The sequence below is a fragment of the Polyodon spathula genome, unplaced genomic scaffold (genome assembly GCF_017654505.1).
Source record: "Polyodon spathula isolate WHYD16114869_AA unplaced genomic scaffold, ASM1765450v1 scaffolds_2920, whole genome shotgun sequence".
Classification (NCBI taxonomy): Eukaryota; Metazoa; Chordata; class Actinopteri; order Acipenseriformes; family Polyodontidae; genus Polyodon; species Polyodon spathula.
This window is the reverse complement of record NW_024474385.1, coordinates 10,619-34,000: the sequence shown is the minus strand read 5'-3', so window position 1 is coordinate 34,000 and position 23,382 is coordinate 10,619. Positions and strand designations below refer to the sequence as shown.

General features: G+C 38.0%; 1 protein-coding gene across 1 annotated transcript; it reads left to right on the top strand.

Annotated features, from left to right (window-relative positions):
- Positions 1-1,764: 1,764 nt before the first annotated feature.
- Positions 1,765-21,048, top strand: LOC121311092. The gene is made up of 12 exons (XM_041243855.1): positions 1,765-1,859; positions 1,951-1,986; positions 2,527-2,841; positions 3,534-3,824; positions 6,771-6,824; positions 7,034-7,078; positions 9,118-9,234; positions 13,386-13,421; positions 13,645-13,959; positions 14,409-14,717; positions 17,459-17,498; positions 20,919-21,048. Exons 1-12 carry the CDS (start codon positions 1,829-1,831, stop codon positions 21,046-21,048), a joined length of 1,719 nt encoding a protein of 572 aa, XP_041099789.1. The 5' UTR covers positions 1,765-1,828.
- The last annotated feature ends 2,334 nt before the right edge of the window (positions 21,049-23,382 follow it).

Here is a 23,382-nt window from a genome sequence, read left to right as displayed (position 1 = left end):
CCGCAGTACAAATATCAATCAATGAAGCTCCTCTAAAGAGGAGCAATGATGTAGCCACTCCTCTGGTAGAGTATGCAGCCACCCGCCCAGGTGGAGGTAGGCCAGCATTAGTATATTCAGTCGAAACTGTGTCCACAATCCAGTAGGACAGTCACTGATTTGAGAGAGCTTGACTCAGGGTCCTTTCACCGAGACAAAGTGCTGGTCAGACTGACAATGCCCTTGCGGAGGCGGCCCTAGCATTTTGCAGTTTGTTGGTGACTGCACCTGAGAGCCCAAAAGCGGACAGACAGTCCCGTTCAGAGGCTAGACCCACAGTTGGAGTCTGCCCGGTTCTGATTGCCAGAGGGTGCCTCTTGTCTGACTGAGGCGATCCAGGCTCAGCAGGAACTCTCAGGGCTGGCCTTGCAGCAGCTGGGGAAGGTTTGAAAGCCATCTGGGAGCCACCAGGAGAACTGTCACCTCTTCTGTGTGGACTTTCTCTAGGAAGTCCGGGACCGCGTACAACAGCATCCTGGGCCACTCTTGGACTAGGGCGTCAATGCCTAGTGGACTTCCGTAGTGTTGGAGAGATAGCCATAGGGGGCAGTGAGTTGTCTCTGCCATGGCAAAGAGATTGACTCTGGCCTTCCCCGAAATGTTCCCAAATGCGCTCTACCACCTGAGGGTGGAGTCACCATTCTGATGGGTGAGCCACCCAATTCATCACTCCAGAGAGATGAACAGCCCAGAGGGATAACAGAATCCTCTTTGCCAAGATCAATAGCCGAAAGGCTCGTATTGTGAGGGAGTCCAGCCGGAGACCTAAGTAAACCCTACTTTGCACGGTTATTAATTGGCTTTTGTGAGCTGTGAAATCCTTTATTGTTATAATTTGTTTTTATTTTTATTTTTTTGTCTAGGCGGGCTGAGACAAGCCGGTGGAGTCAACTCAACAGCGGGTCCTGGTGAAGGAAACACGCGGCTCTCTTTCTTTTTTTTTTTAAGGAAGCACACACACGGCAAGAGCTGTGAGAGTCACCGCGCCAAATGGCAGCTGAACTGTGAGATTTTTGGCCGAGCGCACTGAGAGGGCGGGCCGAGACAAACCAACGGAATTGACTTAACAGTGGGGTGCGGCAGAACCAGGGCCTGGTGGAGGAATCACCCCCACCTTTCTCATTCATTTGCATGACGTCTGGTGAAAAGCCCGGTTTACTCGAGTAAAATAAACTGAGTGAACGGAAACCCAAAAAAGCATTCTACACAAGACAGCTTACTTGTGTAAATGTCTCGAGCTAAAAAAAAAAAAAAACTTGCATGAAAACCCCATGATTCATTCTCATAAACATTCATACACGTTAATACATTTAAGAAAACGCCCTCATCCCCACTCCGATACAGCCTAAAGAAATGATGTTGAAATAAAAATAGTCAAATATAAACACATTTGAATTACAACATAGTTTGTGCCACTCAGCACCTTGTGTTAGAGCCATCACACTCACATTGTGTTAACAAAGGCCTAGACATTGTAATGCATTGATTGCCACATGTGTGGGCTTACAGTGTGTGCAGGAACAATATGTTTAGTTGCAGTGTTTAGATAACACCAGTGAGAGAGTGTGAAAGGATCAGACTATGTGTTTATCGCTCTTGCCCATCTGTTGCCACGTTGGTACTTGCCTGATTAGGCCAGAAATATACATGCGTACCGGAAGCACACATTGCTATTGTGCATGAGTTTCCATTGCTGTGTTAGAATCTCTCAGTGTGCACATTTAGCTGTGTTACAGATACAGGAGCTGCACAGTGTTGGTTTCAGATATTAAATGAACAGCATTCTAATATGCCTTGGAATATGAAATTAGTCATGATATGTAAGTATTATTTCTTTGATAACTTTTTTTTATGTCAGTAAATGTGACATGTTGCTTTTCTTCTTTGTAAAATGATGAATTTGTTTTTCAGTTTTTGCTCTTGGAGACGTGCTGCTGGTTTCCACAGGTATGTGTGTCTCTGACACACTCACATAATAAGATACAATGATTTAATGCTTGATTACATTAGAAATGAATAACATTCGGGTGAAATTGGCAAAAACATTTTCTCCAAATTGTCTGTATCGCCATTATTCTTCAAAGAATAAACACACACAATGAAGCTACTCAACCTGAAATAAAAAACCCAGGCATTGGATTCTTAGATATTCTTATCTTGTTTATTTCTAGTTGTCTAACATTAATGGGTGCCTTCCTCTTTTCAGAAGGAAGTGGTGCCAATGATAGTTTTGGAGTACAGGGCTTTGTAAATTCCACCCTTGTGTTTTTCCACCAAATAACATTGCATGTGTGTGTTTCAAAGCTGTATTTCTAGTGCTTGATATTATTAGGGTTATTACATAACACCTACAGTATAATATAAATGCAGCTGATACAGTTGTAATTAGTGGGTAAACACACACTTCAATAAGACACTTTTCCTATGTTATTATTTTCTTAAAAAAATGTTCTCTCTCATATGCATTTTTTAAATAAATGATTACAGAGCAACTTCATACAGCAATAATTAAAATTGGCAAAACGACTGCAGTGGAAGGGGAGACCATTGAATTCAGATGTGTGACATCAGCTGTGCACAGAGAACAACCAGACAACAAGGGGAGGAATTGGTTCCATTTTTATAAAAACAGAGAGAAGATCAGCTCACTGAGGGAGCCTGGAGGAAGGGGAGCTGTCACATTTACAAAACAAGACATCACAAAGAATGACACTGGAAACTATACCTGCATGTATGGGAATGAGAATCCAGGAGATGTGAAAAACATCAGCCATGGCTCTTCAGTTTATCTCAATGTAGAAGGTAAGCACAGCCCCACACAATGAGGAAACAGCTGAACGTAACTTTGTGAAAGACATCAATTGTTTTTTTTTTTTTTTTCAAATAACATTAAAAAATGAAAATAATCAACTGTAACTTAAAAAATCTAAAACACAGGACTAGATAAGCTGTTTTTAATATGGTTCAGGCTACAATCGAAGAGAAAAAAGAGACTGCACACCAAAGTAGACAAGATGCAAGTTCACAAGGCTGAAGCCATTAGTTAATATAGAAAAAGAGAGAACCGCACACTGAATTGAACTCCAAATATATATATATATGTATATAATTCATAAAAACATATCACCAACGTTTTGACATAAAAGCATAAAAGTGCCCTCAGGGTGTAAAATCATTAATTTGAGCAGGGTTTGGATTAGTAAAACTATGGTTTGTTGTTGCATATTTTTAGGCATGCTCACACTTCAACTAGACAGACAGAGCCCAATGGCTCTTCAGTTTATCTCAATGTAAAAAGTAAGCACAGCCCCAAACAATAATGAAACCTAAATGTAAGTCTCAGTGAAAAAAATTAACTGATTAATTTAAAAAATGTATCAAACATAACAGACTAGAGAAGGTGTTTTTAATATGGTACAGATTACGATCAAACCACTAATCTGAACAGAGCTTGGATTAATAAAACTCTACTGTTTGTTATTGCATATTTTTAGGTATGCTCACACTTCAACTACCCAAAGAAATTGCAATGGAAGGAATGGACGTATCATTTAGATGTATGATACCAGCTGAACTCAGAGATGCAGCAGGAAAAGAAGACTTTTTCCACCTGTATAGACGTGTCGATTCACAAGCCGTTCCCAAAGATGTACCAGGTGTCACGTTTTCCATTAAAGAAGTTAAGAAGAGTGACACTGGAAACTACACCTGTGTGTATGGAAAAGAGAAGCTTGTGAACTCAGCAAACAGCAAACACAGTCACCCAGTCTACCTTCATGTGACAGGTAAGGACTGAGCTGAGTACTTTGTGTCACAGTGGGGTTGATTCAATCGGTCTAAGCAGTAAACATTTTGAGAACAGTGTGTGTGTGTGTGAGTCTCTTAGAGTATTATTGTCCTCAGCTTTATCCCATTTTACAACATTTTAACTAGATCAGTATCTAGATTTGCCACTGTCTAGATCCTTTAAATAGACCTGATAAATGTATGTATATGTGTTTGCTATTATTGAAAGCTTTATTCTTTGTGATTTGGAATGAAAATGATGCATGGAATAAAACTAAGTGAGTAAAACAATACTACTGAAAAAACCTACCCAACCTTCATTGATCAAACAGTGTTGGAAGCACATTTCAACTGTTTGACGCAATGTTACAAGTTTAATCACAGTTGTAATTAAACATAGTTACTAAAATTGTAACTAAACACAGTTACAATGTTACAATGTACATTTTTCTGTAGGTTCTTTCAACTGCCACAATCAGACCATTTAAAATAGCATATTTAAATAACAGTATACAATAATAATAATAATAATAATAATAATAATAATAATAATAATAATAATAATAATAATAATAATAATAATAATACAAAAGCAGCAATTTTAAAGTTACATTAAAGCCCACTAAGATAAGAAAGACGGTTAGAGAGCCTGGATTGCTTTTCCACTGCAGAGCCAAGCCGTTTTACTGATGTCACACACAACCAAAGACAGTTGTCATTCATTGCTGTTATCAATTAACTCAGTTCGCCAAAAGATGAGCAAACAAATGGTGTTCAAAACTCAATAGACCAACGGTACAGCTGTATCTTGTGTCGTTATATTTTGTAAATATGTGTACTGATTACATTGACTTAACCCTTTGCAGTCCTATGTCAGACCATGTCCAACATGACAATTGTTACACATGGGCGTAGTAGAGATGAGTTAAGGTTGCGTGCCTTAACGTCCCATTTCCCAACTTTTTAGATTTGCAACTGTAAACTTAACATTATTTTAACAAGTTTTTGTTACTGATTTTTCATAGTTTTTATTTTACCTGAATCTACTGCAGTATCAGTCTCTAAAGTCCTTCACGAGCGGAAGGAAATATATTGTACAGCAAGCAATGCAGTGGGGAGCACACAAAGAAAGGCAACCAGCCCGGTACAATGCAGGCGAAGCAGGACTGTTCCAATCTAAGTAAAACACTGCATCCCAACACATTTTTTTAGTTTTAAACCCAGGGTCAGAGGCGTACAAATTTGAGATCAGCTACTGAAATGATTTATTCGTTTTTATCCTGGTTCTATAAGAGCAAGTTTTCGTTGCCATGCGTTTCCCTCAGTATTCCTTGAGTAATACGGTTTTCCCAGTCTGTTCAGGTTCTTTCAGTTTAATCCAAGTGAACCCTGTAGGCTACTTTAAGTTGTGGCGTAAAAAGCAATTTAGTACAGTACCATATTTAATTTAAATATTCTATTGACATGCAGCTGTTCATACCCTGTTTTGTAAAGGGTTTGTTATCATTCTATATATATATATATATATATATATATATATATATATATATATATATACACACACACACACACACACACACACACACACACACACACACACACACACATATATATATATATATATATATATATATATATGTGTGTGTGTGTAGTTTGAGTGCATATTTGTGCAGCCAGCTAAATTTCAGTATGTTAGGTTACTTTGTTTAAATGTTCTTGGTAATCATCCTGTTTGTTGTGTTCATAAAGTTTATTCATAACGCTTTCAGGTGATCTGTTGCTGGTGATCACTTAAATAAAGTCTGCATCCATTTGTTTTATTTGTACAACTTGTGAATGGACCCAAAGAGCAGCCTTGGTTGCTATAGTATTTGCTAAATGTAAGTGATTCCATAAATTTACTGAAAAACTGCAAGAACAATTTGACTGTGATTCTGCATCTTTGAAAATGTCTAGCCTAAAGTCCTAAGTATTTTTGATAATAGTACAGATAAAAATCCGCTGGGTCCAGACTACAGGGTTTGCGCTAAACGAGCATGACTGTATACTACAGTGTTAAAAATGGGTTTGTATATTTGGCATTTTCATGTTTTTGTTTTATGATGGCATATTGAGATTTTGCTCATTCTATAAGGTCCATGTTATTTACACTTGAGCACCAAAGTGCATAGCTATTTGTTTTACATTAGAAATAAACAAAAATGATTTCTTTGGAAGTTCTTGTGGCTTTTATGGTTATATGGGTGAGTGTTTTTGATTTGTGTAAGCCTAGTGTAATGTAAATAATCGTTTTAGACCTATTTGAAATGTTCCTCCATTATTTATAGCTGCTGTGGCGCACAGTCTCTCAGCCTCAGTGTACTTGAAGGTTTTAAATACTCGCTCACCTTCTATCACTGACTGACATGGTTTTTATTAGTTATTTACTTACTACAATGTAACGAGAATGTAACAGGAGTGAGTGCAGCGGTCGTGTAGATTTGAGAGCAGCAGGACAATTAAAATACAGTCCAAGGGTCCCATTTTGGCAATATTATGCCCGCCTATGGGAACTCAATCAGCCATGCTGTTAATGTTAAAGCCAAATATTTTTAATTGAAGGCTTGGTGACAGGATTAGATGGAAGTAGATAGAACTCCGGACAGGAGAACAGCCGTGGATCCAAATACTGCCACTCAAAATGACTGCCTCTGATGTTTCCCCCTGCTTGATTAATTGAAATTCATTTTTAACATGAGTACAGATAATCAGTGGAATGAGGTCTGCACAAGATCAGGTTTATACATTATAGGAGCAGTATTGATATCTCACACTATCCACAACATTACAAAGAACACACTATCATCACATTAATGTTGGTCTGAATTAATAACATTATTAAACAGCTGGCCACCTTTAGCCTAATGGTGATAATTTTCTTTATAATGTTGTTTATATTCCCACAGGAGAAATGACAACTCCAACCACATCTATCAGGACCCAACACACAGATGAGACAGGCAAGTGTGAATAACTGTGTTTTTATAAGTTTCCTTGACCTTAATCGCTTATTTAAAGTAGTCCAAATTTTAGAATGCAAAGTAAGTTCTTAAGTTGGTAATAATAAAGGCACTAATTGATTTATATACCGTATCAGCAATTATAATTGTTATAATTAATTAGTTTAATGGTGATAATTTGCTATACGTTGTTGCTTATGTTCCCACAGGAGAAATGACAACTCCAAACAAGACCCAACACACAGATGGGACAGGCAAGTGTGCACATTTTTTTAATATATAAACATAAGGTTACTTGAACTTTTTAAAATCACTTTTTAAAGATGTCCCAAGTTTTAGAAAGCAAAGTAAGTTCTTAAGTTGTTAATAATAAAGGCACTAATTGATTTCTATACTGTATCAGCAATTATAATTGAATCAGAATGGTCACAGCTCTGATTATTGCTGCTACACATGGACAATTTCATACCAGATTAAACCAACTCCACAAACTAGGCTTTCTGTAAAGCATGATTATTGTATGTCTGGTGTACCTGCTCAAAGACCAACAATGCTGACGTCACTGTGGAGCACACTGTAATGTTCTTGAGTGGCCCAGTCAAAGTCCTGACTTGAATCCAATCAAAAATTTATGACAAGACTTGAAGATTGCAGTTCATCGATGATCCCCAACAAACCTATCAGTACAGGAGCAATTTTCCAGTGAAGAATGGGCAAAAATTTCACCATCCTACTGTGCAAAGCTAGTAGAGATCTATCCAAAAAGACTCATAGCAGTAATTGCTGCACAAGGCGCTTCTACTAAGTACTGATTTAAGGGTCTGATTACTTATGCAACCAGAAAATTTCATTTGGTACATTTTCTTTGAAACTTTAGTTCACATTTAACCTCCTCATCATATAACACACACACACACACACACACACACACACACACACACACACACACACACACACACACACACACACACACACACACACACAGGCATATGAAAGAAAGGGTTTTTAAAAAAAATGTACCCAAAAGGTTTAAAAGATTAGGAATTATTTTAATTATAGGATGTTTTGGGCAAAAGACCTTCTTCAGTTGTTTAAAAAGAAAACACAGTGGAGCAAACTTGTTGTTATTCAATAATTGTAATTATACACTACTTTATTTACACTGAACAAAAATATAAATGCAACATGTAAAGTGTTGGTCCCATGTTTCATGAGCTGAAATAAAAGATTCTCCATACACACAAAAAGCTTATTTCTCTCAAATTGTGTGCACAAATTTGTTAACATCCCTGTTAGTGAGCATTTCTCCTTTGCCAAGATAATCCATCCACCTGACAGGTGTGGCATATCAAGAAGCTGATTAAACAGCATGATCATTACACAGGTACACCTTCACAAGTACATTCAACCAGCCTCACAACCGCAGACCACATGTAACCACGCCAGCCCAGGACCTCCACATCCGGCTTCTTCACCTGCGGGATCGTCTGAGACCAGCCACTCGGACAGCTGATGAAACTGTGGATTTGCACAACCGAAGAATTTCTGCACAAACTGTCAGAAACCATCTCAGGGGAGCTCATCTGCGTGCTCGTCATCCTCACCAGGGTCTCGACCTGACTGCAGTTCGGCATCGTAACTGACTTCAGTGGGCAAAAGCTCACCTTCGATGGCCACTGGCACTCTGGAGAAGTGTGCTCTTCACGGATGAATCCTGGTTTCAACTGTACCGGGCAGATGGCAGACAACGTGCATGGCGTCGTGTGGGCGAGTGGTTTGCTGATGTCAACGTTGTGAACAGAGTGCCCCATGGTGGCGGTGGGGTTGTGACATGTCACCCATTGAGCATGTTTGGGATGCTCTGGATCGACGTGTACAACAGCGTGTTCCAGTTCCTGCGAATATCCAGCAACTTTGAAGAGGAGTGGGACTACATTCCACAGGCCACAATCAACAGCCTGATCAACTCTATGCGAAGGAGGTGTGTCGCGCTGCATGAGGCAAATGGTGGTCACACCAGATACTGACTGGTTTTCTGATCCATGCCCCTACCTTTTTTTTAAGGTATCTGTGACCAACAGATGCATATCTGTATTCCCAGTCATGTGAAATCCATAGATTAGGGCCTAATGAATTTATTTCAATTGACTGATTTCCTTATATGAACTGTAACACAGTAAAATCTTTGAAATTGTTGCATGTTGCGTTTATATTTTTGTTCAGTGTATATATTCCCTGTCTTGTGTCCCCACACAGCCTGTATAACCAACCACTGGTTCTGTTTTCAATTCAGAGTCGTACGGGCTGGGGAATGACATCAGAATCTTCCTATCCCTGGGGATCCTTCTTGTGCTCTCAGTTATTGTGGGGGAAGACTGCAGTAGCAGACAGAGGAAGGACCGTGGGAATGGTAAGGGAGCTTCCCTTATGGAGCAAATATAATTGTTTTTTATTACATATTTATTAAATTTATATTATTCAAGGATTAGCAAAGGATTAGAAAAGATTATTAGTATTGCAGAAATACACAGTTATTGCATTACACCTGTAGCACGATGTAATGGTCATCTAGTTTAAACAGTTACAAGGCAGGTGTGCGATACCTTCCTGAACTGGGGGTTATTCTTTCAAGAACAGGAGTCCTGTAATATAAAGAATAACAGATGGGCTGCAGTGCAATGGATTCTGGGGCATATTAAAAATATGATAATATTCATTATTTGTAATATATTTGGTGATCCAAAATATATAGTAATATACTGTTTAATCCATATATTAGACTGTATTTTTAAATACATTCCAATATACAGTGGAACCGTGATTAAAGACCACTTCAGTCTACCAGCAATCAAGGCATTTTAACCACCCTGATTTGCACTCATTGAATCAACCTTGAATATGAAGTCCACCCCACTATTACAGATTACAAGCACCATCTGCATTCCCAAACACATCAAAACTGTGTTAAATGAGCTCAATCAGCATGCTGTGCACTGCCAATGAGTTTTTAAAAGGAAAGAAAGAACCATGTGGATGCAATTAGCTGGTTTGCTGAAGATGGTTCTAAAGGCTGTTTGTACCTAATACAATGCTGCTCTCTTACAGAAACCAATGGACAATAATCCGAGCCGTCCTTCAACGCTGTCCTTTGATCTGCAGTGCAGGTGTAACACGTCTTGTAATACGACACAAGCAACTCACAAGTTACAAAGAAATATCCTGCGAGGAAGAGGAGAGATCTACAAAAAGCACCACTTTGTGAACGCGAAGTAAAAGCATTGCTATCTTGTGTTTTCTGATAACATGTACTTAGTTGTTTTTTTAACAAGTTTCTGAATTCAACAGTGCTGATTGTATAAAGTGTTACTGAACACCCTGCAGTGTGCACAAGAAACACAATGCTTTGCTTCTGCTCTATCTATTTCACATGCCTTCTTCAATTTATTCGTTATTTTTCACACCTCATGGAAATACATTTCTCAGGAATGTTTATCAGGAGAAGATCATTTCTCTTAAAATCATCACAGTGTTTCCAGATCAGCCTCCTGCTTGTAACAAAGCTGGTGCTCTGAATGAGTAGCGAGTTGTGGGAACAGGAAATTAGCAATTTTACAAGAGGGGGCATGAACTTGATACACTGCAGGGTGATTCATAATTCACACAACAATGTCAGAGGTGTATTATGATTTCCATCTGGCACACTGAACTTACAGCACAGAGCTGCAGAGTGCTGCTGCCATTCAGGGTTACTGTTAGCTTCACTGGTCAAACACACTCTTCATTATGTAGATGAAAAGGGCTTTTCTTTTGGTTGTGTTTATTTAGTTTTGCATAATAAAATATTTTGATCTAAGTTGTCTTATTATTATTATTATTATTATTATTATTATTATTATTATTATTATTTTATTATTATTATTATTATTATTATTATTATTTCTGCTTGTCCCATTGGCCTGTAACACTGTTTTTACCTTCAGTTTTTTGAAAAATGATTTTTTGTTTGTACAAGTATGTTAGTGTAAAATGCCAGAGAGAACCAGCACTCAGGCCCACTCAGAATGTGCTAATTGTGAGTCATGAGTTTCATTAAACTACAACAAGAACAAAAAAATGGAGTTGACAAAGTTAATGCCTTTAAAACTATTGATACAAAACACTTAAAGTTACAAAATGGTTTTAAGAATGAAATGGTATCCAATCATGCAAGACAATAAAGTAGGCAAATATATTTAACGCTGTATCTAAATTTAGACGCAATACATGTATCCAGTTATGTGAATTTAAATGTATTGCAACCAATAAGATCCAGTAGTGCAACTTTAAATACATTGCAGTGATCAGTAAGATCCAGTAGTGCAAGGTTACATCTATCCCAAAGGCTGGTACAGATCCACACAATGATATTGCACACTGACAATGAAGCTGAGACAGCAGGCTGATATTATTAAACAAACAAAACCAAAACCAAGTGCTGTGACAAACTGAAGAAAAACCAATGATACAAGATAAAGTATTTCTGTAAACAACACAAAAAAAACATTGGATTACATAAATACAAAAGAAAAATAGCACCCTGTTTTTCTGTAGAATTTATCTTAATTATCTTATTAAATTATGTTTTGCATTCCCTCTAGAAACATACACAGGAGCTTCTGTAGAGCGCATTCGTTATAAATACACACATCAAAGCATCAAACACTGTCTAAACCTGGGGAGAGTCACACAGCTGGATTCTGTTGCTCTACAGCCCCTAGTGGCCATGTGGTTTCAACGTCATTCCTTTTTTAAACTCCAATTTCCAACCATTAATATCTCGACAGTGGTAGGGGGTAGAGTGACATCCTTTCAAACCTGAACACTATGTTACATTGTCTCTTTAAATCTTTAAACATTCTTTCAATAGGATTCAAAAGATAAGAGAGGTTAAAACTTTAATATGTCCAATGTACAATCTCAATGATAACGTCATTTTTCAGCAGATCTGGAGGAACAACTGTAAAAGCTACAGCTACAGTACTCAGCACTGAGATAGCAATCTCTGCTGACTCAATTCCCTCTGGTGGTTAGAATTTGACTGGATTGGTGGCTTTACAGTTATTCTGATTTTAATGTTGGTTTTTATGGCGTGCACGTTTGAGTCTTTGGGAGGTGGCAGTTCTTCTATCAGGTCCACTCGGAAAGGAGCACACACTTCATAACACAAGGCACTGTGTGAGGATGCTGCCGCTCGATGGGTAATATCAGTATCAGAATTTACTGATCCTGTTTACACACCGTTGCTGCCTAACCCTAACCCTATATCACAAGACACTGTGTGAGGATGCTGCCTCTCGATGGGTGATATCAGTATCAGAGTTTAGAACATAAGAACATAAGAAAGTTTACAAACAAGAGGAGGCCATTCGGCCCATCTTGCTCGTTTGTTTGTTAGTAGCTTATTGATCCCAGAACCAGGGACTTTTTCGACCTGAAAAAAGAAACAAGGACCAGGGGTCACAAATGAAGATTAGACAAAGGGGCATTCAGAACAGAAAATAGGAGGCACTTTTTTACACAGAGAATTGTGAGGGTCTGGAATCAACTCCCCAGTAATGTTGTTGAAGCTGACACCCTGGGATCCTTCAAGAAGCTGCTTGATGAGATTCTGGGATCAATAAGCTACTAACAACCAAACGAGCAAGATGGGCCGAATGGCCTCCTCTCGTTTGTAAACTTTCTTATGTTCTTATGTTCTTATATCCCAAGGCACCGTTGCTGCCTAACCCTAACCCTATATCACAAGGCACTGTGTGAGGATGCTGCCTCTCGATGGGTGATATCAGTATCTGAGTTTACTGATCCTGTTTACACACCATTGCTGCCCGTCATCTTTCTTTTTTTATATTTATTATTACTAAATAACATGACATCAATATTAAACTACTGACATGAATTCATTCACATTAACATTCATAAATATGTTAATACATCTACCTCTCCCCCCCCCCACCTGATACAGCCTTATTAGAAAAGATGTCTAAATAAAAAGTCAAACATAAGATTTAAATTACACATCACAGCACCTTGAGTTAAGATCAATCACCCTCACATTGTGCAAATCCAGGACTACTGATTGCCACATGTGTGCTTACAAATGTGTGCACTGGAATAGTTTCACTGCCTTTTATTAGACATGAACAATATTTTTAGTTCCAATGCTTATCTGACACCAATGAGAGAGTGTGAAGGGCACAAACCATTTGTTTATCAGTCTGATCTTTTGTTGCCACTTTGGCATCTGTCTGATTATGCGTAACGGAAACACACATTTCTATTGTGCATGAGTTTCCATTGCTGTGTTAGAATCTCATAGTGTGCAAAGTTAGCTGTGTCACAGACAGAGGAGCTGCACAGGGTTAGTTTCAGAGATTAAATGAACAGCATTCTAAAATGCCTTGGAATGTAAAATCTGTCATACTATGTAAGTATTATTTCTTTGATATATATATATTTTTTTTTATGTCAGTAAATGTGGCATGTTAATTTTCTTCTTTGTAAAATGATGAATTTGTTTTTCAGTTTTTGCACTTGGAGACGTGCTGTTGGTTTCCACAGGTATGTGCGTCTCTGACACGCTCACACAATAAGATACAATGATTTAATGCTTGATTACATTAGAAATGAATAATACTGAGGGTGAAATGCACAAGGCTGCTTACTCTGAAGTGCCTTCAGCACCATTATTTCTGCAAGATACTTCAATCAGACCACGTTCTTATTTGCTTAACAAATTGTTCTCTCTCGTGTCAGTTTTTAATTTTTTAATAAATAATTGCAGAGCCACTTCGTACAGCAATGATTAAAATTCGCAAACCGACTGTAGTGGAAGGGGAGACCATTGAATTCACATGTGTGATATCAGCTGTGCACGGAGAACAACCAGACAACAAGGAGAGGAATTGGTTCCATTTATATAAAAACAGAGAGAAGATCAGCTCACTGCCGGAGCCTGGAGGAATGGGAGCTGTCACATTTACAAAACAAGACATCACAAAGAATGATGCTGGAAACTATACCTGCATGTATGGGAATGAGAATCCAGGAGATGTGAAAAACATCAGCCATGGCTCTTCAGTTTATCTCAGTGTAAGAGGTAAGTACAAAACCAAACAATGATGAAATACCGGAATATAAGCTTTGTGAAGGCAATTAACTAACATAAAAAAATAACAAAAACTACTTTTAGATCTTAAATCATTTAGCTAACGTTATTTTACAAATGTGTAGCATTTACATAATAGAATACTCCTTCAGTCAGTTTTTTTTTTAAATTAGTCTTGAAAATGTATTACAATCCCCATGCAAAAGACTTCCACTAATCGGAACCTTGCAATGATAATTAAATGCTTGCTGATATCAGCTGGAGAAAGTTCAGTCTTATAATTATGTGAGAATGTATAAAATAGTCTCATGTATAACATGTCTCTGAATCAATCTGATCAATCTGAACAGGTTTGGATTTGAATGAATCTACTGTTTGTTATTTCATATTTTAGCTGTGTTCTGAAGGCTTGTTTTTAACATGTTAAACTGTATTTTCAGAGTTAAGCTATCAGCTCACACTTCAGCTAGACAAACACAACCCAATAGAAGGAATGGATGTATCATTTAAATGTATGATACCAGCTGAGCTCAGAGAAGCAGCAGGAAAAGAAAGATATTTCCATCTATATAAAGATGGAAGCCGTGTCGATTCACAAGCCGATCCCAAAGAGGTACCAGGTGTCACGTTTTCCATTGAAAATGTTAAGAGGAGTGATACTGGAAACTACACCTGTTTGTATGGAAAAGAGAAGCTGGTGAACTCAGCAAACAGCAAACGCAGTCGCCCAGTCTACCTTCGTGTGACAGGTAAGGACTGAGCTGAATACTTTGTGTCACAGTGGGATTGATTCTATTGATCCAAACAGTGGTGAGAGTTTGTGATATCAGTGTGTGTGTGTGTGTGTGGTGTGTGTGTGTGTGTGTGTGTGTGTGTGTGTGTGTGTGTGTGAGTCTCTTTAGAGTGAAGATTTAGCACATTTTACAATATATTTCTGTAGGTTCTTTCTGGCTTTAACAAAGTTGTGAGGTTACGTTGTACTCTTGATGAATCTTGTAACATTGTGTCAAACAGTTAAATTCTGGTACCTATTTATACAGTGATTTTACTGGAGACAAAACATACACCCCTCCACCCCACACACACACACACACACACACACACACACACACACACAGCACTTTTAAATTGTTTCTACATTACTTTCGCTGATCCCATTTTATTTTACTTAGTTCGTTATTCATATATTTGTATCTATATTTATGTCAACATTAATTCATACATTTTCAATCGATGTATGTATTTTAGAAGGAAAAAAAAAGAAGAAATGAATATCCTAATACATATGAGGGGATATTAACATAACATTAACATGTTTGTACACATGACATTATGTGCAAATATACTCATGTACAATAGGGTTAAACAGTACAGTAGTAACATCAAATTAATACCTAGCAGGCTTTTTGTAGTCTGTTCTACATGTAATACAAAACAAGCCATGCTGAAGCTTTGTGAGATTCACATTGTTGTAGGATGCGTAGATAATACAATAGTCTTTTAATTATTTCAGCATATTTTCTTTTATCTGTCTCTCATATTTGTATCCCTGCCTCCACCAGTAAGTGTGCTTCTTCACCTGCTGTCAATAGAATAAATGCTGTGTGCAACTTCAGAGCTGTTGCCACCTGCAATTTGTATGCTAATTAGAATTTTTCCACCAGTATTTTTGCTTCTAATTAGTTAGTAAATAGGGCTTGACACTTTGGGAAATACCATGCACAGTCATCTCAATTTTCCTCCTGCAATTCTGACCAAATTACACCTGTTTAGTAAATGAGGCCCTAAGAGTTTGGAATTTTTTTATTGTACAAGTATGTTATCAAGCATGATTTTTTTTTAATTAGTCTTGAAGTTGTATTAAAATATCCATGCACAAGACTCTCACTAATCCGAACCATGCTAAGATGCTTGCTGATATCTGCTGGAGAAAGTTCAATCTTATAATTATGTGAGAATGTATAAAATAGCTACCTCTGAATGTTTTATTCAAATGGTTCTGATTTATCATCAACTATAACTTAAAAAAAAATATCAAACATAAGACTACAGGTTTGGATTTGAAAGAATCAACTTTTTGTTATTTCATATTTTAGCTGTGTTCTGAAGCCATGTTTTTAACAAGATAAACTGCATTTTCAGAGTTAAGCTATCAGCTCACACTTCAGCTAGACAAACACAACCCAATGGAAGGAATGGATGTATCATTTAAATGTATGATACCAGCTGAACTCAGAGATGCAGCAGGAAAAGAGGGTTTTTTCCATCTATATAAAAATGGCAGCCGTGTTGATTTACAACCCCGACCCAAAGGTGTACCAGGTGTCACGTTTTCCATTAAAAATGTTAAGAGGAGTGATACTGGAAACTACACCTGTGTGTATGGAAAAGAGAAGCTTGTGAACTCAGCAAACAGCAAACGCAGTCACCCAGTCTACCTTCATGTGACAGGTAAGGACTGAGCTGAATACTTTGTGACAGAGTGGGATTAATTGAACTGATCTAAACAGTAGTGGAACTCTGTGAAATCAGTGTGCGTGTGTGTGTGTGTGTGTGTGTGTGGTGTGGTGAGAGAGAGTGAGGAGAGAGAGAGAGAGAGAGAGAGAGAGAGAGAGAGAGAGAGAGAGAGAGAGAGAGAGAGAGAGAGAGTCCCTTTAGCGTGAACTGTGTTCAGTTTTAGCACATTTCACAATATTCAAATGAGCTCGGTATTTAGATTTGCCACAGTTTAGATAAATTGAATAGACCTGATTAAGTTGTGTATTTATATATGTGTTTATTATTATTATTATTATTTGAAAACTTTATATTTGTGACAGTGGGGTCTATTCAGTTGATTTAAGTGGCACATACTGCTCTACTTTTAGTCATCAGCGGAGGGTCTTTGTGAAAACCAACACCTGTAAAGGTTTGTGAGTCTTCTTTACAGTAATTGTGAGTAAGGTGAAACTAACAACAACTGTGCAACGTGGGGGCATACTACAATGGTCAAGATTAAAATAAAATAAATAATAATGTATCTGGGGCATATGGTATAGTAAACTAAATATAATACAATATGGTTTGCAATATAGAAAAGCAATATAGCACATCACAGCCTTTAAAGATAATTAGCCTTCTCCTGTTACTTACTCATTACTGTATAACATTTTATTATTATTTACTTGTTTCAATATTTGCCACACGTCTGCAAAGACCATCATTAAGATTTCTATGATGTATTCTAAAGCTGGTATGGGGGTGGAAGACTGAACTGAATCTCCTTTAATGTTTGTCTGCTTGATGACACGTTATCTAATGTGTCTTTCAAGTAGTTTCAATTAGACATGACACTGCTTTGAAGTGTTGCAAAGATCAATTCCCATGCAGTTCATGAGTCTGAAGAGATCATCAGAATACCTCAGTGTAATAATTGTTGGTCTGAATTATTTAGAAGAGAAACTGCCACCTCAGCTTTAGTTTCTCATTGGTGTTGTTTATATCCCCACAGAATATATGACAACTCCATCCCAACAGAAACTGACAGGCAAGTCTCTATTTATTTCATTTTCAATTATGTTTTCTGTTTATTGTTATTATTATTATTTATTTCTTAGCAGATGTCCTTACCCAGGGCGAATTACAGTTATATAAAAAATAAAAATACATATCAAGAATTACAGTACAATTAAGAGCAAGATACAAAATACAATGACTTCAGTCCTAATAAGAGCAAACACAAATCACAGCACAATTTGATATTGGGGCAGTCCAAGAGCAGATAACAGTGTTGATAATTACATCAGGTTTAGATACAGTGCAGGTGAAATGCAAAATACTACGGATTGGGTTCAGTGCAGGATTAAATACAGTAAAATAGGGAGCAGATCAGTGCAAGTTAAAGTGCATTAAAGGCAGAGAGCTGCATAGACCTGAATGGGAGAGTTGAGTTTTCCAGGTGTTTTTTAAAGAGGTGTGTCTTGAGGAGGTGCTGGAAGGTGGTGAGGGACTGGACAGTCCTGACATCCATGGAAAGGTTGTTCCACCACTGCGGGGCGAAGGACTGACGGCGAAGAACATGTTTAATAGATCAATTAAAAAAACTATTCACGCAAAATATTCAGCGAAAAAAGGCACTTTACAGAGCATTAAAAAAGGACCAAAAAGAAAGTACACAGAAAGAGTACACAGAACTGCAAATGCAAGTCAAAAAGGAAGTTAGAAAGGCCAAGAGAGAAATAGAAATGAACATTGCTAAGGGAGCTAAAACCAATTCCAAAATGTTTTTTCCAATATTACAACAGCAAGAGAACATTCAAAGAGGAGATTAAATGTTTAAGAGATACAAATGGCAAAATCGTAGAGAAGAAAAAAAAAAATAGCAAATATGTTAAATGATTACTTTTCACAAGTTTTTACAAAGGAAGATACTGACAACATGCCCCACATGTCATCCAGTTCCTATCCAGTTTTTAAATAACTTTAGCATAACTGAGGCAGAAGTGTTAAAGGGACTAGGAGCTCTTAAAATAAACAAATCCCCTGGGCCGGATGAGATCCTCCCAGTAGTACTCAAAGAAATGAAAGAAGTAATTTACAAACCGCTAACCAAGATCATGCAGCAGTCTCTTGACACAGGGGTGGTACCGACAGACTGGAAAATTGCAAACGTAATACCGATCCACAAAAAGGGAAACAAAACTGAACCAGGTAACTACAGACCAGTAAGCCTGACTTCTATTATATGCAAACTTATGGAAACTATAATAAGATCCAAAATGGAAAGTTACCTATATGGTAACAGTATACTGGGAGACAGTCAACATGGTTTTAGGAAAGGGAGATTGTGTCTAACTAACTTGCTTGATTTTTTTGAGGATGCAACATCGATAATGGATAATTGCAAAGCATATGATATGGTTTATTTAGATTTCCAGAAAGCTTTTGACAAAGTCCCGCACAAAAGATTAATTCTCAAACTGAACGCAGTTGGGATTCAAGGAAACACATGTACATGGATTAGGGAGTGGTTAACATGTAGAAAACAGAAAGTACTGATTAGAGGAAAAACCTCAGAATGGAGTGTGGTAACCAGCGGTGTACCACAGGGATCAGTATTAGGTCCTCTGCTATTCCTAATCTACATTAATGATTTAGATTCTGGTATAGTAAGCAAACTTGTTAAATTTGCAGACGACACAAAAAGTAGGAGGAGTGGCAAACACTGTTGCAGCAGCAAAGGTCATTCAAAATGATCTAGACAAGATTCAGAACTGGGCAGACACATGGCAAATGACATTTAATAGAGAAAAGTGTAAGGTACTGCACGCAGGAAATAAAAATGTACATTATAAATATCATATGGGAGATATTGAAATTGGAGAAGGAATCTATGAAAAAGACCTAGGAGTTTTTGTTGACTCAGAAATGTCTTCATCTAGGCAATGTGGGGAAGCTATAAAAAAGGCTAACAAGATGCTCGGATACATTGTGAAAAGTGTTGAATTTAAATCAAGGGAAGTAATGTTAAAACTGTACAATGCACTTGTAAGACCTCATCTTGAATATTGTGTGCAGTTCTGGTCACCTCGCTATAAAAAGATATTGCTGCTCTAGAAAGAGTGCAAAGAAGAGCGACCAGAATTATTCCGGGCTTAAAAGGCATGTCATATGCAGACAGGCTAAAAGAATTGAATCTGTTCAGTCTTGAACAAAGAAGACTACGTGGCGACCTAATTCAAGCATTCAAAATTCTAAAAGGTATTGACAATGTCGACGCAAGGGACTTTTTCAGCCTGAAAAAAGAAACAAGGACCAGGGGTCACAAATGGAGTTTAGAAAAAGGGGCATTCAGAACAGAAAATAGGAGACACTTTTTTACACAGAGAATTGTGAGGGTCTGGAATCAACTCCCCAGTAATGTTGTTGAAGCTGACACCCTGGGATCCTTCAAGAAGCTGCTTGATGAGATTTTGGGATCAATAAGCTACTAACAACCAAAACAGCAAGATGGGCCGAATGGCCTCCTCTCGTTTGTAAACTTTCTTATGTTCTTATGTTCTTAAAGGCCGAAAGCTCGGCTCCTGAGTCTCCCGAGCATCAGTGAGCCAAGCGGTTCATAGTGCAGGTTTGACCAGCCGGACGGCTCTCCAGGTTCTTGGGGGTTCAGGGAGGGATCTGGGTCAGGAGGTAGACTGGGCCAACGCAGACAGTTGCAGTGCCATCCGGTCTGGGGGGCCAGGGAATTGAGCTTGACTCTCGGACGTCTTGGAACTGGACCTGCAAGCACGTGATCGGTGAGTCCAGTGTACCCTTGAGAGGATGGCAAGCCGTCGTTCAGTGGGAGGTCGCCAGAAAGCACGATCCGATGAAAGACGAAAGGTGTTACCCTGCATGACTTTCTGTTCTTCTGAGAAGAAAAAAAGTGCATTTTTATATTTTCTCTTTTTATTTTAAGACATTCTGTAAGTAGTTTTTTTTTTTTTTTTTTTTTTTTAAGTATTCACCCCCTTCTTATCAGTCATAGATTTTGTTGCCCAGAGGCGACGCTGTGCAGTTAAGGCAGTTAAAACAAAGAACACAGCTAGTTTTAGTGCTTTATTTCATAGGACAAATCTAACTAGAAAGTTAATAGTAACAGAATATTTATAGAAATCATTCGCCTGAACATGAATAATTTGTTTGTACATGTTCTCAGTTCTAACAGTAATTAGTATGATCCAACCATCCCTATATTTGTTATTTTAATTGGTGAAGAACTCTAGAAAGCAATTGCTTTGTGGTGTGATTTTAAGGCTAAATATTTTCAATTGAAGGTGTGATGAAAAGATTAGATAGAAGTAGAACTCCAGACTCATTTAAATAACTTCTCTCCTTTATTGATACACCAGCATAAGAAAAATATGTGAAAAAGAAATATAGCACCCTTAAGTAACATGTCATGCCATTAACTATCCTGATTCATGGGACAGGCGCAATGGGAGAGAAGGCTGGGAGGAGGTAGACTATCTCTCCCTCTCTGAGGTGAGGCCAGAGCAGTCAGACCTCCGGCTGGGGAACGACCTTCGTTTACCCCAGAGTGGGAGAGAATGGGTGAAATAAGCTTGAATGAAGAGCTCTTCTCAGTCTCAGTGGAGAGCAGTGAATGCTGCCGGAGCTCCAAGGCTGGGAAGCGAGCTTCGATTGCTCACAGATAGAACACAGTTGCAGAGGTGGCGTTACTAAGAGAAGGAAACAAGGGGGGTGAACAGGGTTTACACAGCTAGCTGCTTGACAGTGGGAGGAGTCCCAGCTTTCGCTCCTGCCCCTGAAACACAATAAGGCTACAACAGAAGGGCAATATTAGCAATGAATAGAAATGCAGACATCTTCAAGACAGATTGTGGTCCATTTTAATTCATGCAAACACTCACAATGACTGCCTCTGACGTTTCCCCCTGCTTGATTCATTGAAACCCTTTTTAACATGAGTACAGATAATCAGTGGAATGAGGTCTGCACAAGATCAGGTTTATACATTATAGGAGGGGTATTGATATCTCCCACTATCCACAGCATTACAAAGAACACACGATCATCAAGCTAATGTTGGTCTGAATTAATAACATTATTAAACAGCTGGCTACCTTTAGACTAATGGTGATAATTTTCTTTATAATGTTGTTTATATTCCCACAGGAGAAATGAAAACTCCAAACACATCTATCAGGACCCAACACACACATGAGACAGGCAAGTGTGAATAACTGTGTTTATATAAGTTTCCTTGACCTTAATCGCTTATTTAAAGTAGTCCAAATTTTAGAATGCAAAGTAAGTTCTTAAGTTGTTAATAATAAAGGCACTAATTGATTTAAACTATACGCTCATAGTCTCGTGATTATATTGCGGCTTGAGTATTACTGTGCACATGGACAATTTCCATACAGATAAACCAACTCCAAAATACTGAGGCACCCTTTTGTAAAGCTTAGTCTTAGTGTGGTTTTGCACTATGTGCACAATCTTTGCTCCAAAACGCTCTCACATTTCATTGTTGATCTCACTACACGCACATCATACGCACTACTGTTGGTACAACATGATCCATTAAGTTGTGATAACACAGTTGACTCGTTAATTGGCTTTGACATGGATTATCCATTCTGTGTGTTACATTTCTTTTCAACACATCTTGATCATGCTTTTATGTCAATAGGTTATTAGTGGATTATAGAATCTGTTTACACATATTTAACTGGATCTTACATTGAATCCCATTTGTATGTTAATCCCCCCCAGGTTCTGATCCAGCTCTGTCTCTGGGTGCAGTGGTAGGATCTGGGCTCCTTGTGCTGCTGTTACTGCTGATAGGAGGGGTGCTGAAGTGTCTGCAATCCAAACGAGGTAGGGCACAGCATTCTTCACCACAATGGATACAAATGAAGCTTGTTTAAATGATGGGCACTTCTTCATCTCGCTGTGTCAATGTATTGTGTCCCTCAATCATGTTCAATTCTATTGATTCCTGGGTGAGTGTTTACTGCAGTCTTCCATTGCTCAGCCTTTGGTGGAAAAACATATCTTGATGTTACTGATGCATAGTGTGTCACTAGCTGTTTCCATCCCATTCAAACAAGGAAACTAATCTATTTGATCCAATGCCATTCCAGACCCTGCTGTCCAGATTGAACCTATGTATGCCACAGTGGTAAGTCCTACATGTTATATGTCTCTCAAACGATTTGCTTGCACACATACAGGTTCTTTCGGATTTAAATGGATACATTGCCATTATTTATCATTCTTGTTTTGCAAAATATACTGCTGAAGAGACATCAATTCTGACCACACACATTCTGCAAACCAGGCTGACTGATACATGTTTTTCAGTATTTAACATTGATGTGTGAACAATATCGGTTTATAAGCTCATGGAAAGTTACAAACACACATAAAACATTGACTGTTACTATGACTGTTTGGAAAGTTAATACAGACCGTATGTAATGAGTTGAGTGATTTGAATTTGCTCCAGGAAAGGGTATATTTACATCTTTCCTCAGCTGAGAGTTATTACCTACAGACCTACAGCCTGTTTACAGGGGAAGTGTAGCCATTAGTCAATGGACAGATGTAAATATACACTTCCCCTGTAAACAGGCTGTATGTCTGTAGGTAATAACTCTCAGTTGAGGAGTCTTTGAATTGTGTTGGAAAGTTGCAGCAGGTATGGAGTAGAGGAATGTTGAGAGTGTCTAACACCTCATTCACACAACCCAAACAATGCATGAGAATCACACACTGAAAACACGACTGTGAACAAAGTGAATGATAATGACATGAATTCAACACATTACACATTGTTTAGGTATTGTTTTAAGTAGGGTATAACAAGAAGATATTGTGCAACTACTGGGATATATTTAAATTTTTATGTACAATTTGTTTAGTACA

Coding starts and splice junctions, on each gene's coding strand:
- LOC121311092 (XM_041243855.1), top strand. CDS start 1,829: ATGCCTTGGAATATGAAATTAGTCATGATAT. Junction 3,825..6,770: donor AGTCTACCTTCATGTGACAG/GTAAGGACTGAG, acceptor ATATTCCCACAG/GAGAAATGACAACTCCAACC. Junction 17,499..20,918: donor CAACAGAAACTGACAGGCAA/GTCTCTATTTAT, acceptor TTCATGGGACAG/GCGCAATGGGAGAGAAGGCT.